Source organism: Pyrgilauda ruficollis, unplaced genomic scaffold (genome assembly GCF_017590135.1).
Source record: "Pyrgilauda ruficollis isolate IOZ18807 unplaced genomic scaffold, ASM1759013v1 scaffold24, whole genome shotgun sequence".
Classification (NCBI taxonomy): domain Eukaryota; kingdom Metazoa; phylum Chordata; class Aves; order Passeriformes; family Passeridae; genus Pyrgilauda; species Pyrgilauda ruficollis.
The window spans coordinates 5,934,035-5,947,240 of NW_024523648.1; the positions used below are offsets into that span (position 1 = coordinate 5,934,035).

The window sequence follows — 13,206 nt, forward strand, 5'->3', positions numbered from 1 at the left end:
AACACGAAATAAGAAACCATCTCCTTTCATACTGGTTTCGTATACTTAACACTTTCTTTGAGGATAAATTCTCTGGATGACAAGCTTTTAACCAAATAGTTGAGTACTTCAGTATTTTAGCATTTTATTGCTTAGCAACATTTTAATTCTAATCTTCACTTAAGTGTTTGCCTAATGCCGTTCTTATCTTGAACAGTCAGGTTCCCTGAACACAGATGAATGTTTTTCAGCCTTTGACCTTTCAGAGTAGTTTTCCTGCTTGCTTTGGCTTCCTGCAAACCTAACACGGATGCAAGAGCTGAGATCTCATAAAAAGACCCATGAGCAAAGTACTCTTGAAGAAGGACTAGCATCTCACTCACAGCTAACACAGCTGGGGGGGCTGAGGAAGGCAGAACACGCAGACGAGTGGGAGATCTCGACAAAATGGAGCTTGAGGATGATATAAGCAAGGATCACAGAGGATATTCAGAGGAGATATCTTTAAAATCAGAAGAGTATGTGAAGAAAAAAACCGTCTTGAAATACAAAGTCATCTGTGCTGTAAGTAGGTGCTGCTCTTCAGGGCTGCTACTTTAACAATTCTCAAATCTGCAGGATTTTTTGAAGTTTCATTGTATGAGTATAAACATTCGGGGTAGCTTAGTAATTAGTAGTTAAAATTTTACTGCATGAGTGTGCCACTGAAACAGCACTAGCTTCTCTGGCACATTTCTAAAGTTCTTCTGGTACCTGGGAAGCAATTTTTTTTACTGGCAGTTTTTGTTGTGCTTCATTAACCTGACAGTTCTTTTGCATAGTGAAGACATTGATTTGATACTTTGTTTTAGATATTGTCTCAAAACAGATCTGTTTGTGGCCAAAGAAACCATGCTTTCTTTTTACTTTTGTATCTTAATATTTGTCATTAACAAAACAGAACCTGTAGGCAAGTCGTTGGCAAAAAACACTCAGGAAGCAAGGCATGGGAAAAGCCTAATGAAACATTTTGTACAAAAACTACGTTTTGTACAGTACAGAAACGTTTGGTCAGTCCCACATCTCAAATATGGTGTCAACTCTTCACCTCTTTCCTGAGGCTTTAAGAGTTATGCAGCTGCCATGTAAACAATAAAGCATAGGTTTTTGTTAAGTTTTTATAATATTTTCATGTATCTTCTGTTTGTGGCCACAATAGAAACAAGCATTAAATATGTATATATGTTTGCACAAGCTCTTGCATTTATAAATTGGAAAGTAGAGAAAACTACAAGTACTGATTTTAGAAAAACTTGTAACTTAATTTTGAAAACAGCCCTATAAAAAAGAGTCAAGCTTTTCAGCTCTATGTCATCAGAACAATTTTACATAGTACAGTTTCCTATTTAATGCTGCATTGTGCAAGGATTGCATAAAATATGCGGAAAATACTGAAAAATTGTGAAAAAAAGAAGATGAAATTACAGACATATTTTTCCTAAAGTCATCAGTTAAAAATGAGTCATGAGAAAGAATGTGGGAAAACTGCATAACTATAAAGGAAAGTAAATTATACCTTCAAGAGGTACTTGGAAGAGTAAAGTGAGAAATTTAAGTATCCTAAAATGTATTCATTCTTTCAGATGCACTAGTTTTCAAATGCCTGCCTATACAAAACTCACAATCTACATTTTGGAGGTGTAAACTGTTAATATTCCACACAATTTATGTTTTTGCTAAATCTAATGCATGAAATACTTTCTTGGCAACTTCTTCCTGAAATTTTAGGCAGAGAATAGGAGTCACACTGTTAGTAAGTCCTCCAGCAAACAGAGCATATGAGCTAGGAACAACTTTTCTAAGAATAAGTAGTTGTAATTCTGAATTGTCTAACAATTCATAAAAGTTAGCTCTGGAAAGCCTGAGGATTTGAATAGGTGCTACCAACATTATTTCACCTTAAGAATGAATGTCCTAAAATCAAGGGTGGTTGTGTAGATGTTATAATAAATGCATCACCTTATCTGAATACCTGATAGGAATTTTTGGGTTTTACTTCAGCTGTCTTATTACTTGAAGAAGGGGGAATGTTTGTTGCTGTAGCAGCTGTATTTTAATTTGTACTTCAATTTAGTAGGATCTATTTATTTCAACTACAAGTGTGAGTTTTAGTCAAAATTAAGGGTAAAACCATAGTGTCTTTGAGGTGAAAAGTACATGCCCTGGTGATTAGGCTTATCTGTGCTCAGTGTTATCCTCCCTGCCCAGAAAGAGTGACTGCTGGTCTAGCCCAAAAGAACACCCTAACACCCTTATTCTCAGAGCCTGCTGACTGGACATAGGATTAAACTGCTGCCTTCACACCTGCAATCTCTCTTCAAGGGACTTCAGCATTTCTGGGTAATCTTTCCACACATCCTTACTCCATCTGTCTCCCTCATCCAGTTCTCTCACCAATTCCATTTCCACTCCTTTTGAGGTACATTTGTACAAAAACATGTAAGTAGCAGGAAGAAAGTAAAGTTGAGAAAGAGAAAGTATGAAGGAAGTAACTATGGCATTGCTAGCATTTGGTGTTACCAGAGAAATAAATCAGTTGTACACCCACGTCTGAGAACTGAGCAGCCCTTCCTGCTGCCACACTTCTGCCCAGCACCTGCAAGGCAGGACAGGCAGCAGCAGCAAAGATCAGGGATGCACGTGCAGTTGTTCTCTATTCCTTAAAATTGCTGTAGTCTCAGATAAGAGGCTCCATTATAATTATACTGATCTTGAGAGTAATCCTCTCTCATTTCTACTTTATTTTTAACCTTAGTACTTCCAGGAATCAGCTGATTGGTTCCTGGAAATGGCAGAAGACAAAAGAAAACTGAGGCAAAAATGGGACATAAACTGGGCTGTTTCATGGTGATTTTTTCTGTGATATGCATTTTCTTTCCCATGATTGTCTTAGTGAAGAGGAAAGTGCATATATCACAAAATACTCTGAGAAGGTTGTCACTTTTCACTGCACCTTTCAACCAGCATGAGTTGCCATTTGTCATTGAGCTTTGTGTCTATTGAGCTGATAGAAGCTTCCTCAGCTCTCCCCCAGTCTCCCAAAAGATATGCTGCTTTCTGTTAGGGAGTTTCCTTGGGCTGTTAGTCTCCTTCCAATTTCCTCTAACCTTACTAACAGGGTGACATTGTAAGAAACTGGCACGTGGGTGAAAATTTTACACTTGCAGCCTCAATCCAGATAAATTTTTCAAGAAATCCTTGTGATCATATCAGGTAAATACAGAAGATAAATAAAAGTGATTGCCTTTATTTGTACAGGCAAAGCCTCTGCAAAACAGATAAATACACTGATTACTTCCTACTTTATTTTCTCCAGCAAAGATTTTCCCAGTTGCAATATCACAACTGGCCATAGGTTAAAAGTGCAGCTTCTAAGGTTATAACTATTGTGCCTCTCCTACCTTCAGACTCAAATTTTTGATGAAGAACTTCAGAGAAATTATTAGTTCTTAAATCATGCATTCATAGAAATATTAATAAGAGTTACTTTCTAATAAACACAACAATTTATCACAGTTGTGAATGTTGGTTTCCCTGTGTCTGTGTGACAGGTTCTGCTGTGTGCTCTGGTGGTTATATCCTTGGGACTAGGTTTAGGACTAGGACTCAACCGTGGAAACCAGGAGCAAGGTATGTTTATGATATTTGCAGCATAATTGCCAATCTGTATCTGGCAAAGGCTTTCAGCAAAGGCTCTTTTGTAGTGTAATGTAAATTATCTGTGAAAAGTCACCACCTGTGAAAATTAAGTTCTTGCGAAGTTCATTTTTTGAGTTCAATTATATAAAAACTGAACACTCACAATCAATACTTGAAAAACCTATCCTAAACCACCAAGTGCCTTGCTGATCTTTCCAAATGTGTGAAACCTAGTTCATGGCACATTGAAAGTTTTATTACATTAACACTTGCAGAAAATTTGAGATATGTTATCCTATTATATATAATATAATATAATATAATAGGATATTATTGCAATTAATGCAATTCAACAATATTTTGTGAAAGAAATATCATTGGATCATCTTCAGTATATTTGGCATAATTCAGGAGGTTGATGCTAAAACTGATTATGAATATTCTTTGAAAACTTGAGTTTCTGTAAAGCTACAGTAAAAAGGGGGTAGTGGCTTGATTCAGGAATGGTATTTTTTAGTTAGAAAAAAAAAAAGTGATGTTTTGATGTCAGGGGATCAGTCTAGGTGAGAACAAACAAACGCAAGACACTGTGAATTAAATAAAACACTTCCTTTGGAATCAAAGAAATAGCAATCCCTTCTGAAGGAGTTTAAGGAAGCACATTCTCATTGCACATTTCTCATTGCTAATCAACACATATTGTAAGTGTTTTCCTAGTGGCTCATCAAGTCTAAGACTCTTCTGAAGACTTTCAATAGCATGGGCCCTAGCAAATAAGATGAAGTGGAACCGTAAATGGTTTTTGATAATTTGAAAATTATTTTAGCTCTGCATTGGCTCTACAAAGTGGCGTGCAGAGAATGTGGATACAAGGCTTGTCCATGTGGAGGTTGGTGTGGAACTGCGAGTGATCTTTAGAGATTTGGGGTTTTCTTCAGGTGTCCTCAGGAGACCCAGAGCTGTCCCTTCACCCTGCTCAAAGGTGTCAGAGCTGTGCTGAGGATACTTGTCTCAACTTTCAACGCCAGGCCCATCATTTGGACCCTTTTCTTTGTTTTACTTAGAACAGTACAACCTACAGATTTTTAAGGGACATGGTAACAATAAAGTAGCAGAGATATTGCCAGAGTCCTGAGTGCTCCAGTAAGCTTTATGAATTTTGTCCAGACGGCTTTTGAATGTTTCCAGGAAAGGAGATTCCCCTGGGCTGTCCCCATCCTGCCCAGGGTCCACTGCCCCTGTGTCCACTGCCCTGGCACTGGCCCAGCAAGGATGGCCTCCAGCTTGCCACAGTCCTGCCATGCCCAGCCATGAGTCCTGCTGAGCCAGTCCCACCCATGGGCCAACAGCCTGGCCTTGACCTGTCCCTGTCATCATGGAAGTGCCCAGTGTGGTGTGGGGCTGCTCCCGTGCTGCCTCAGCTCCCCTGCTCCAGGCTGCAGTGGTGCCATGGCTCCTGGTTGCTGGTCCCTGCCCAGCTGCCCCTGGGGAGCCCCCATGGCTCTGGTACCCTGCCCTGAGGGAGCTTCTGTCCCATGCAGGTCTATTACAGAACATCCAAAGTGGGAATCACTCTTCCTCTTTTATTTCAGACCAAGAAATGAGCAGGGGAGATGCCGGTCTCCTCTTCCTCATGCTGGCAGAGTGGGACACCCTGGCATTGCCTCCTGTGCCAGTGGTTCTGCAGAGACCTGTTGCAGAAACAGCCCTGCCCCAGGCTGTGGGTCAGCATGGTCCCAACAGCTGTCAGACCTTCAGCTCCTAGAGGGATTCCTACAGCCTTGCTTCCACCATGTTGGCCCTTGTGATGGTGACCATATTGGCAAACAGCTAGGGAATAAGATTTGGGAAATTATTCAGCACATCTCTCCCTGCAGCCCATATCCATGGTCTGTTTAACTGACCTACCTGGGACAGGGTTATCTGAGCACTCAGTCTCGCTGCCTTCTCCCTACAGTCAGCTGCAGACACAAGTGCAATGAGCCACACAGGAAAGATGTGCCTGGCTGCCAGTGTGACAGCAGCTGCAAGGAGCGTCAGGACTGCTGCTGGGACTATGAGGACACCTGTGTGGAGCCAAGTAAGTTCCCCTCTAGGCAGTGCTCACTGGCGTCCATTGGATTTTGAATTTGTTTCTTCACGTGATTGTAATAGAAAATGGATAATTGTCATGTGTATGCAGACACACAGAAGTCATGTCACATTTCCTCAGGAGGGAAATGTTACAAAAATCACAAAATCAAAGAATAGTTAAGGTTGGAATGGACCACTGGAGGTAATCTAGTCTAACCTCCCTGCTCAAGCAAGATCCCAGAGCACACTCTTGAGGCTTGTGTCCAGGTGGCTTTTGAATGTCTCCAGAAAAGAAGATTCTATCACCACTCTGGGCAACCTTTCCAATGCTCTGTCACCCTGAGAGTAAAATTATTCTTCCTGTTCGGGTGGATGCGACAGAGCCAAGCTGCCTCTGGTCAGGTGGCTAGAGAGCTGTAACTTGGTGACCTGGCAGGACACAAAATCTTCCTGCATCTTTCTCAAATCAGCCCCCTGTATGACCAAAGCACTTGCCATGCAGATTTCATGGCACATACGAAGCTGAAGATGAGGATGAGCAGGAATAATGAGTTATCTTTAAGCAGGGCCCTTGAAGCAGCCCTGTTGTGCCCATACCTCTTGCACATTTGAAGATAAGGGGGTGTTTCCCAGTCAGTTGTACTCTCCAGCCTCATGCAGATGTCGGTGGGTGCCTGGGACTGGAGGAGTCCACTTGTCTTCCAGGGGAATAGCCTGGTTCTGCATTGAGGCCAGGCTCCTCTCCAGTTACTGATTTTGAATTTCTTTCTTCACGTGATTGTAATAGGGTAATTGTCATGTTTATGCAGACACACAGAAGTCATGTCACATTTCCTCAGGAGGGAAATGTTACAAAAATCACAAAATCAAAGAATAGTTAAGGTTGGAATGGACCACTGGAGGTAATCTAGTCTAACCTCCCTGCTCAAGCAAGATCCCAGAGCACACTCTTGAGGTTTGTGTCCAGGTGGCTTTTGAATGTCTCCAGAAAAGAAGATTCCATCACTGCTCTGGGCAACCTTTCCAGTGCTCTGTCACCCTGAGAGTAAAATTATTCTTCCTGTTCGGGTGGATGCGACAGAGCCAAGCTGCCTCTGTAATCAGGTGGTTAGAGAGCTGCAACTTGGTGACCTGGCAGGACACAAAATCTTCCTGCATCTTTCTCAAATCAGCCCCCTGTATGACCAAAGCACTTGCCATGCAGATTTCATGGCACATACGAAGCTGAAGATGAGGATGAGCAGGAATAATGAGTTATCTTTAAGCAGGGCCCTTGAAGCAGCCCTGTTGTGCCCATACCTCTTGCACATTTGAAGATAAGGGGGTGTTTCCCAGTCAGTTGTACTCTCCAGCCTCATGCAGATGTCGGTGGGTGCCTGGGACTGGAGGAGTCCACTTGTCTTCCAGAGGAATAGCCTGGTTCTGCATTGAGGCCAGGCTCTTCTCCAGTTACTGTCTCTGCTTTCCCAGCAGCTGCTCAGGTATTTCTTCATCCTTATTGATTTTACTACCCACTTCAGCCCTTACTTCTCTTTTTTTTTGTTGCTCTCTGCTGGAACTCATGTGCAAGAGCATGAAAAAGATCAGTTTGCTTCTCTTTCTCCTCTGTAAAAGAAATAGGGAGTGGTGGGTTTTTTTGGTTTTCTGTTTTGTTTTGTTATTTTTTTTATCCTAGATATTTTTGGAAGGATGGAAGGCTTTGAGGGAGATGACTTTGGGGATTCCTTTGTAAAATAAATTCTTTTATGACTCTGTGTTACTGTTCAATGGCCAAAGAAATAGGCTTTTTGCGTTAAATGAAATCTTGAGTTTTCTTTCCAGAGCAAATTTCTAAAGCAACTCAAACAGCACATACAGATAACAATTTGTTTTTCTTTACCTGTTTGAAGGATTTCCATGCAAAGAAGTTCACATGAGATGAACTGAATCATAGCTTTTTTCCTTCAAATTTTCAGCGCGGTCTTGGAAGTGCACTAATTTCCGTTGTGGTGAGGCAAGAATACCTGGAAGTTACTGTTCTTGTTCCGATGACTGCTTGCAGAAAAAAGACTGCTGTGTAAATTACTACAGCATTTGCAAAGGTAAATCAAAATAAAAAAGTTTTACATATAAATTTTTGTATGAAATAGATGGGCAAATATTGAAAATATAAAGGCAGATGAATTTGTTTCTCAAGACCAGAGTCTGACTGGCATTTTGAAAAATGAATATGTTTTGAATTGGTATTTTTGACTGTGAAAAACACCTTTCCTGAAGAACACTGTGAATTGTGTCACCCATGAGAAGGACAGAATGATTTGAATGTTGCAGAAGTATACCACGTGGGGGCTTTGGATTGTTTCCTTTTTACTTTTCCCCCCCTTTTTTTCCCTCCAGAAATAGATGGAGACAATCTGAAGTATATATTGTAGTAGTCATCTCTAGTTTAAAATTTCCCATCCCTTCTATTACAAATCTAGTTTCAGATTGGATTTTGTATGTTTTACTTAATTTTTGATATCTTTGCTCATGACTAATTGTTTCATGCTGACTCCAGCTAAACACGTAGGAATAGTGCAGGTATAATTGAGTTACGGGAATGACACTTGAGGAGTATGATGGTGTCATGGTATCTGTTATCAGAATTCCTTTGCATTGTGGGAGGGGATAAGTCTGAGACAACTCCTGCAGAATTGTAGTTGTTAATGAAATGCAGATTAAAGCTAAAAGGAGTTAAACTGCAACATACAGAAAGAAAAGAAGTACTAAAGGGTGCTCCTGGGCTTGTCTCTAAGTGTGTCAGCGGTACCCAGAAAAGGAAAAAGGAAAGTAGCCCATTGTGGACAGGATACAGTTTGAATATTTTTAATTTAAAACTCAATAAAAGGCTAAGCTTTCATAGTGTTTTTTCTTCATTTTGTTTCTTTCCTTTTCTGTGTAGCATATGTTCTTTGGTTTTGACTTACAGTTGTGAGCATTAGTCCTTTCAGGGTTTGAAACAATTAGGTTGTACCAAATTGTTTCTGTAGTAAAGGTGTCTTTAGCCCTAGATTTCTGTTGAAGCAGAAAATGTTACAGGAAGAGCTTCAAAAAGATCATCCAGGTAGCTGCTTTTTTTGGTAGTGGTGGAGGTTCAGTGCTAACTCAGTATTTTTTTTCCTTTTAGGTGAAACATCTTGGGTAGAAGAACCATGTGTGTCAGTTGAAACTCCTCAGTGTCCAGACGGGTATGATCAAGGAATTTGTCTTCTTAGCAAATAAAAGCTTTGTAATGGTCAGAAATACTCCAGTGTTCTGAAACAGGTGTTCATATTTATGAAGAGTAAAGTCCCTGCCCTGAGGAATACTCTGTAGAAATGGTTTGTGACTAGGAATGTTTGTTCTTTTTAAAACCTTTGTCATTCATTGATCATTTACAGTTTAGAGCAGAGTACAGAAGTTCAGATTCAGATTGAAATTCAGCAAAGGCCTGGAAAATTGTTAGAGTTATCTCAAGGTTCATTTATCACAAATTGTTCATAGTCCATTTTATGTTACCATATTGTATCTTTGACAGCTCAGATAAGTCACCTTATGCAGTCTGTAACAACAGATAGAATCTGTGATTGCGATTCTTTACGCAAAAGGATCATTCAGGGGATTTTTGCTCCAATTACTTGCAGGAAGAAAGATGTACTTGAAAGATAGCTATGACATAGATTTATATCTACAAATGCTGAAAACATTTTTGCTATTTATGCAGGATTTCAGAATAGTAGGTAGAGGCTAGACAGAAGCAACATTTAAAAGCTGTCCTTGAAGAAAGATGAATTAATTTCTGGTTCAGTTATGGTATTTGTGACATTATCCATTATTTTATTTTATTTTACTACCAACTTAGTTTAATTATAACGTTAAAACCATTAGCATTGTGACTTCTTTGTGGTTCCTGCATTCACCTCCCAAAATAGGTACCAAAGTACACTTTTTAGGTTAACAAATAACTTGCTGAGGTAACACAGTTTCATAGGCTAAAACCTGGAAAGCATTGGAGGGGGGCTTTCAGTGCTATACACCACATTGCAATATAGATATCCATTTAATTTCAGATTCAAATCAGTAAGCTGTTTTATGCAGGCTGTTTTTATACAAACTTGATGCTAGTGTGCTTCTGTGTTTTGGAAAGACCACTGTTAATAAGAACAAACTGGGACAGTGATTACTGCCTGATGTCAATATGTAACTTTTTAAAATATTATCACTGAAATGATTACTTGTGTTTTATTCCTCTTCTGGTTTCTTACCAGAAGGATTATTATTATTATTATTTGCTGTCAATATTGAACTATTTCTTTATCTCACACTGTGTTCATTCTGGGATGCATATGAATACTCTAGATCCTGCTTATAAAAGCTGAATTTATATTGTTAGAAATCTTAATAAGTCACCAACTCTTCAAGTTCCTTTATGACGATACATTTATATTTTCTTATAGATTTACTCTCCCACCACTTATCCTTTTTTCAATGGATGGGTTTAGAGCAGAATATTTGGAAACTTGGAGTTCTTTGCTGCCAAATATTGAAAAACTCAGTAAGTTACCAAGGGTCCTTTGACTGTTTTCTTTGAAAGTCTGCATGCAGCCTCTCTGGTCCCTTTTGCTACTGTCATGCATATGTGTTGCTCAGCAGTAAAAAAATCACAAATCAGGCCTCTCATCAGTTGTATCTATTCATTATTATATATATTCTGCATTGCTTCTTGTATTTGCACAGCAAACATGACTTTTTTTTTTTTTTTAACAAGGCCTCTAATATTGGTCAGCAGCTTTTTCTTAAATACACATTAAAATACTTTTTAAAACTGAGAAAAAGTTCCAGATAAGCATTTCCTGCACCCTCAGTACTGCATTAAAAAATAACTAAATAGCTGATAAGGAGTGGAACATTGAAGTATAATACATTGAGTTATGGGGAAATTTTTTTTCAAGTCAGATATTTTAAGATGTTAGTATGTTGACATTATTTCAGTAAGGCTCAAGTAACCATTTTCCAGCATTTCTGAATATTGTGAGGAAAAGAAAGTTGAAGATCTTTAGCTTGTGCTTTAAAGCGCTCTAAAAAGTGGGACTGTTAGTGCATATTTGGTTAAAATTCCTGCATATTTTAGAGCTCAGATCTCCAGACACTTTGTACCTGGACAAAATGTCTCCATGTTTAGTAATTTCTTCTCAGCAGCAATAGTCTAAGTTGACAGTATTTGTATCAGTGCTGAGTATGTTACATTATGTTTCTGTTGTGCTCATTGAAAACATCACATGTGTGTTATTAAGTACTACATTTACCAAATAGTTAACAATCTTGTTTGAGGATAATGAGAGTATCCAGAAACCTGGGCTTGAACTAATGTGCAAACCTAACTTCTTGGGCTGATTGTTTATTCTGTGACATCATTCTGACTGGAAGGAACTTGAATCAGTGAAGGGGTCATGAATGTTGAAGTCAGTAGTCAGTTCCAGTCTTTTGAAACAAGGTGAAAAGGGAATGCCAAACAGGTTAAAAGGCAAATACCACTCTATGTCTATGTTTCCAAGAAATCCTTTGAAACAAAACCCGATCTAATTCAGCTTTGCTCATATTTGTGGTCAACTTGAGCAATTATTTATGCACATTCATGCTTATATTTCTCAGAAATCTACAGGAAAGGGAAATTTCTTTCTTTGCAAAAGAAAAAAAATATAATGTTGATTTGTAACATAAAATCTTTCCTCTCTATTAACTCCTTTAACATAGAACTTTCAGTAAAGGTAACCAAGCTTATAGAATATGTACACTATGAATATATATCCTTTATTGTGCAAGAGAAATCCATAGAAAATTTTGCTGATTTTCTTGTATCTTTCAATTATTCAGCCATTCTTCAAACACTCTTTAAGCCTTTTTTTTCTTTTTTTCCTTCTGTATCACATTGGAACAGTTTTATTGGAAAATTTCACACTTTCATTGTTTTAGTTGCTTAGTTTAAATCAGCTTCTTTCTTTGGCTGAAATGCTCTACATCAATAAATAAAGTGTGTTTGAGCATGAATGAAATAATCATCTGGTTACAGCTTAATATAGAACTTTGTCCATGTGAGTTAGATGTAAAACCATCATTAAGGCATCTTCCAGTCTTCATGCATTTGTTTTGTGGGTAAATAAGTTGACTCTTACAGTGAATTTAGATATTACAGATGTTTGTGTGCTGAGAGCCTTTGACTGATGAATGCAATGTTTGGAGATACAGGTAGGACATCTAGGGCAGGATTCACTCCAGGGCAGAACACTTGCATTTAGACATATTCTTGCAGATGTCTGCATGTGAGATGATTATATGCTAATTGAAATCAGCGCCTTTATGTTTAATATAGTCTGCACAGCACAGTGCAAGAGCCTTGAGGACAAGTCAGCTCAATCAATGGACAGAGGGGGCCACGGGACAAATTGTTGCCCTAATCTGTGTCTTTGGTATACTTCAGAGTGCCATGGCCTTCAGCAGCTGTCTCAGAACACAGATCTCCAAATGATTTGCATCAAAATTGTCAGCTTTCATGCAGATGTCTTGGACATTAGAGGGTTTCCCAAATGGCACCTGGCTCCAGTGCTTAAGCAACTGAGTTCTTCCCTGCCTGTCATCAATCAGCTCTGCAGAGTGCCTTGTTTGGTCTGACCTCAGGCTTCAGTCTCATTGCATATGTGTATATAGCTAGGCCATTTTGGATCTCAGAAGTATCTGAGAAATTTATTTGGATTGGCAGACCAATCCAAATAAATGGAGGATGGAGGGAGCATCTGAAGGCCAGACAGGCTCATTAAAGATTTCTGAAAGGAACCTTAGGCCTCTGGGCTTTAGGCAGCTGAATTGGGCATCCAGGTCCACTGACTGCAATGGGACAGTAGGCTTAGCTCACAAGGAGACACCAGGATTGTATGAGTCTTGTTTTGGGGTGACATTCCTCCATCTAAAACCACAGCAACTGATAGTGGTGATTTTTGTTTGTTTTTAAGACTGTTAGCTTTCAATTTAAAAAAAAATATAAGAAAATGTATATTAATACCCTGATCTGTTGCAGAAACATGTGGCACACATTCAAAATACATGAGAGCTGCTTACCCCACAAAAACCTTTCCAAACCACTATACTATTGTCACAGTAAGTGAGAATTTTTGTTTCTCCTTTTCATTATCTGGATAATACAGAAAGGATTTTGTGGTGCCTGTCTTTTTGTGGGACGTGGGAACTCATGCTATAGATATCACAGAGAGATAGAGATGCTGAGATGGTACATATAGGCATGATCTGTGTGGCTATACATGTGCTGTCTGTCCCTGGCCTGTGAGCTGGTTATTCCTGATCCTTGTCAGTTTAATTGGATATGGGTGAGGATGGGTGAGGACACAGCCTTTTGATGATAGCATTTGTGAGGGTGGGTTTGGCAGCTGATATACAGCCACAGGACATACAGGGTGCTTAATCTGT

The 13,206-nt window shown here is 39.2% G+C and overlaps 1 protein-coding gene across 1 annotated transcript in view; it reads left to right on the forward strand.

Moving 5' to 3' along the window:
* Positions 1-416: 416 nt before the first annotated feature.
* The window catches only part of ENPP3 (ectonucleotide pyrophosphatase/phosphodiesterase 3), a 36,411-nt gene continuing 23,621 nt past the window's right edge, over positions 417-13,206 (forward strand). Inside the window, exons 1-7 of the mRNA XM_041469871.1 lie at positions 417-543; positions 3,570-3,648; positions 5,615-5,737; positions 7,686-7,811; positions 8,876-8,936; positions 10,185-10,282; positions 12,800-12,879. Of these exons, the coding sequence (XP_041325805.1) occupies positions 427-543; positions 3,570-3,648; positions 5,615-5,737; positions 7,686-7,811; positions 8,876-8,936; positions 10,185-10,282; positions 12,800-12,879 (684 nt within the window). The 5' untranslated portion in view covers positions 417-426. The remainder of the gene's footprint in view (positions 544-3,569; positions 3,649-5,614; positions 5,738-7,685; positions 7,812-8,875; positions 8,937-10,184; positions 10,283-12,799; positions 12,880-13,206) is intronic.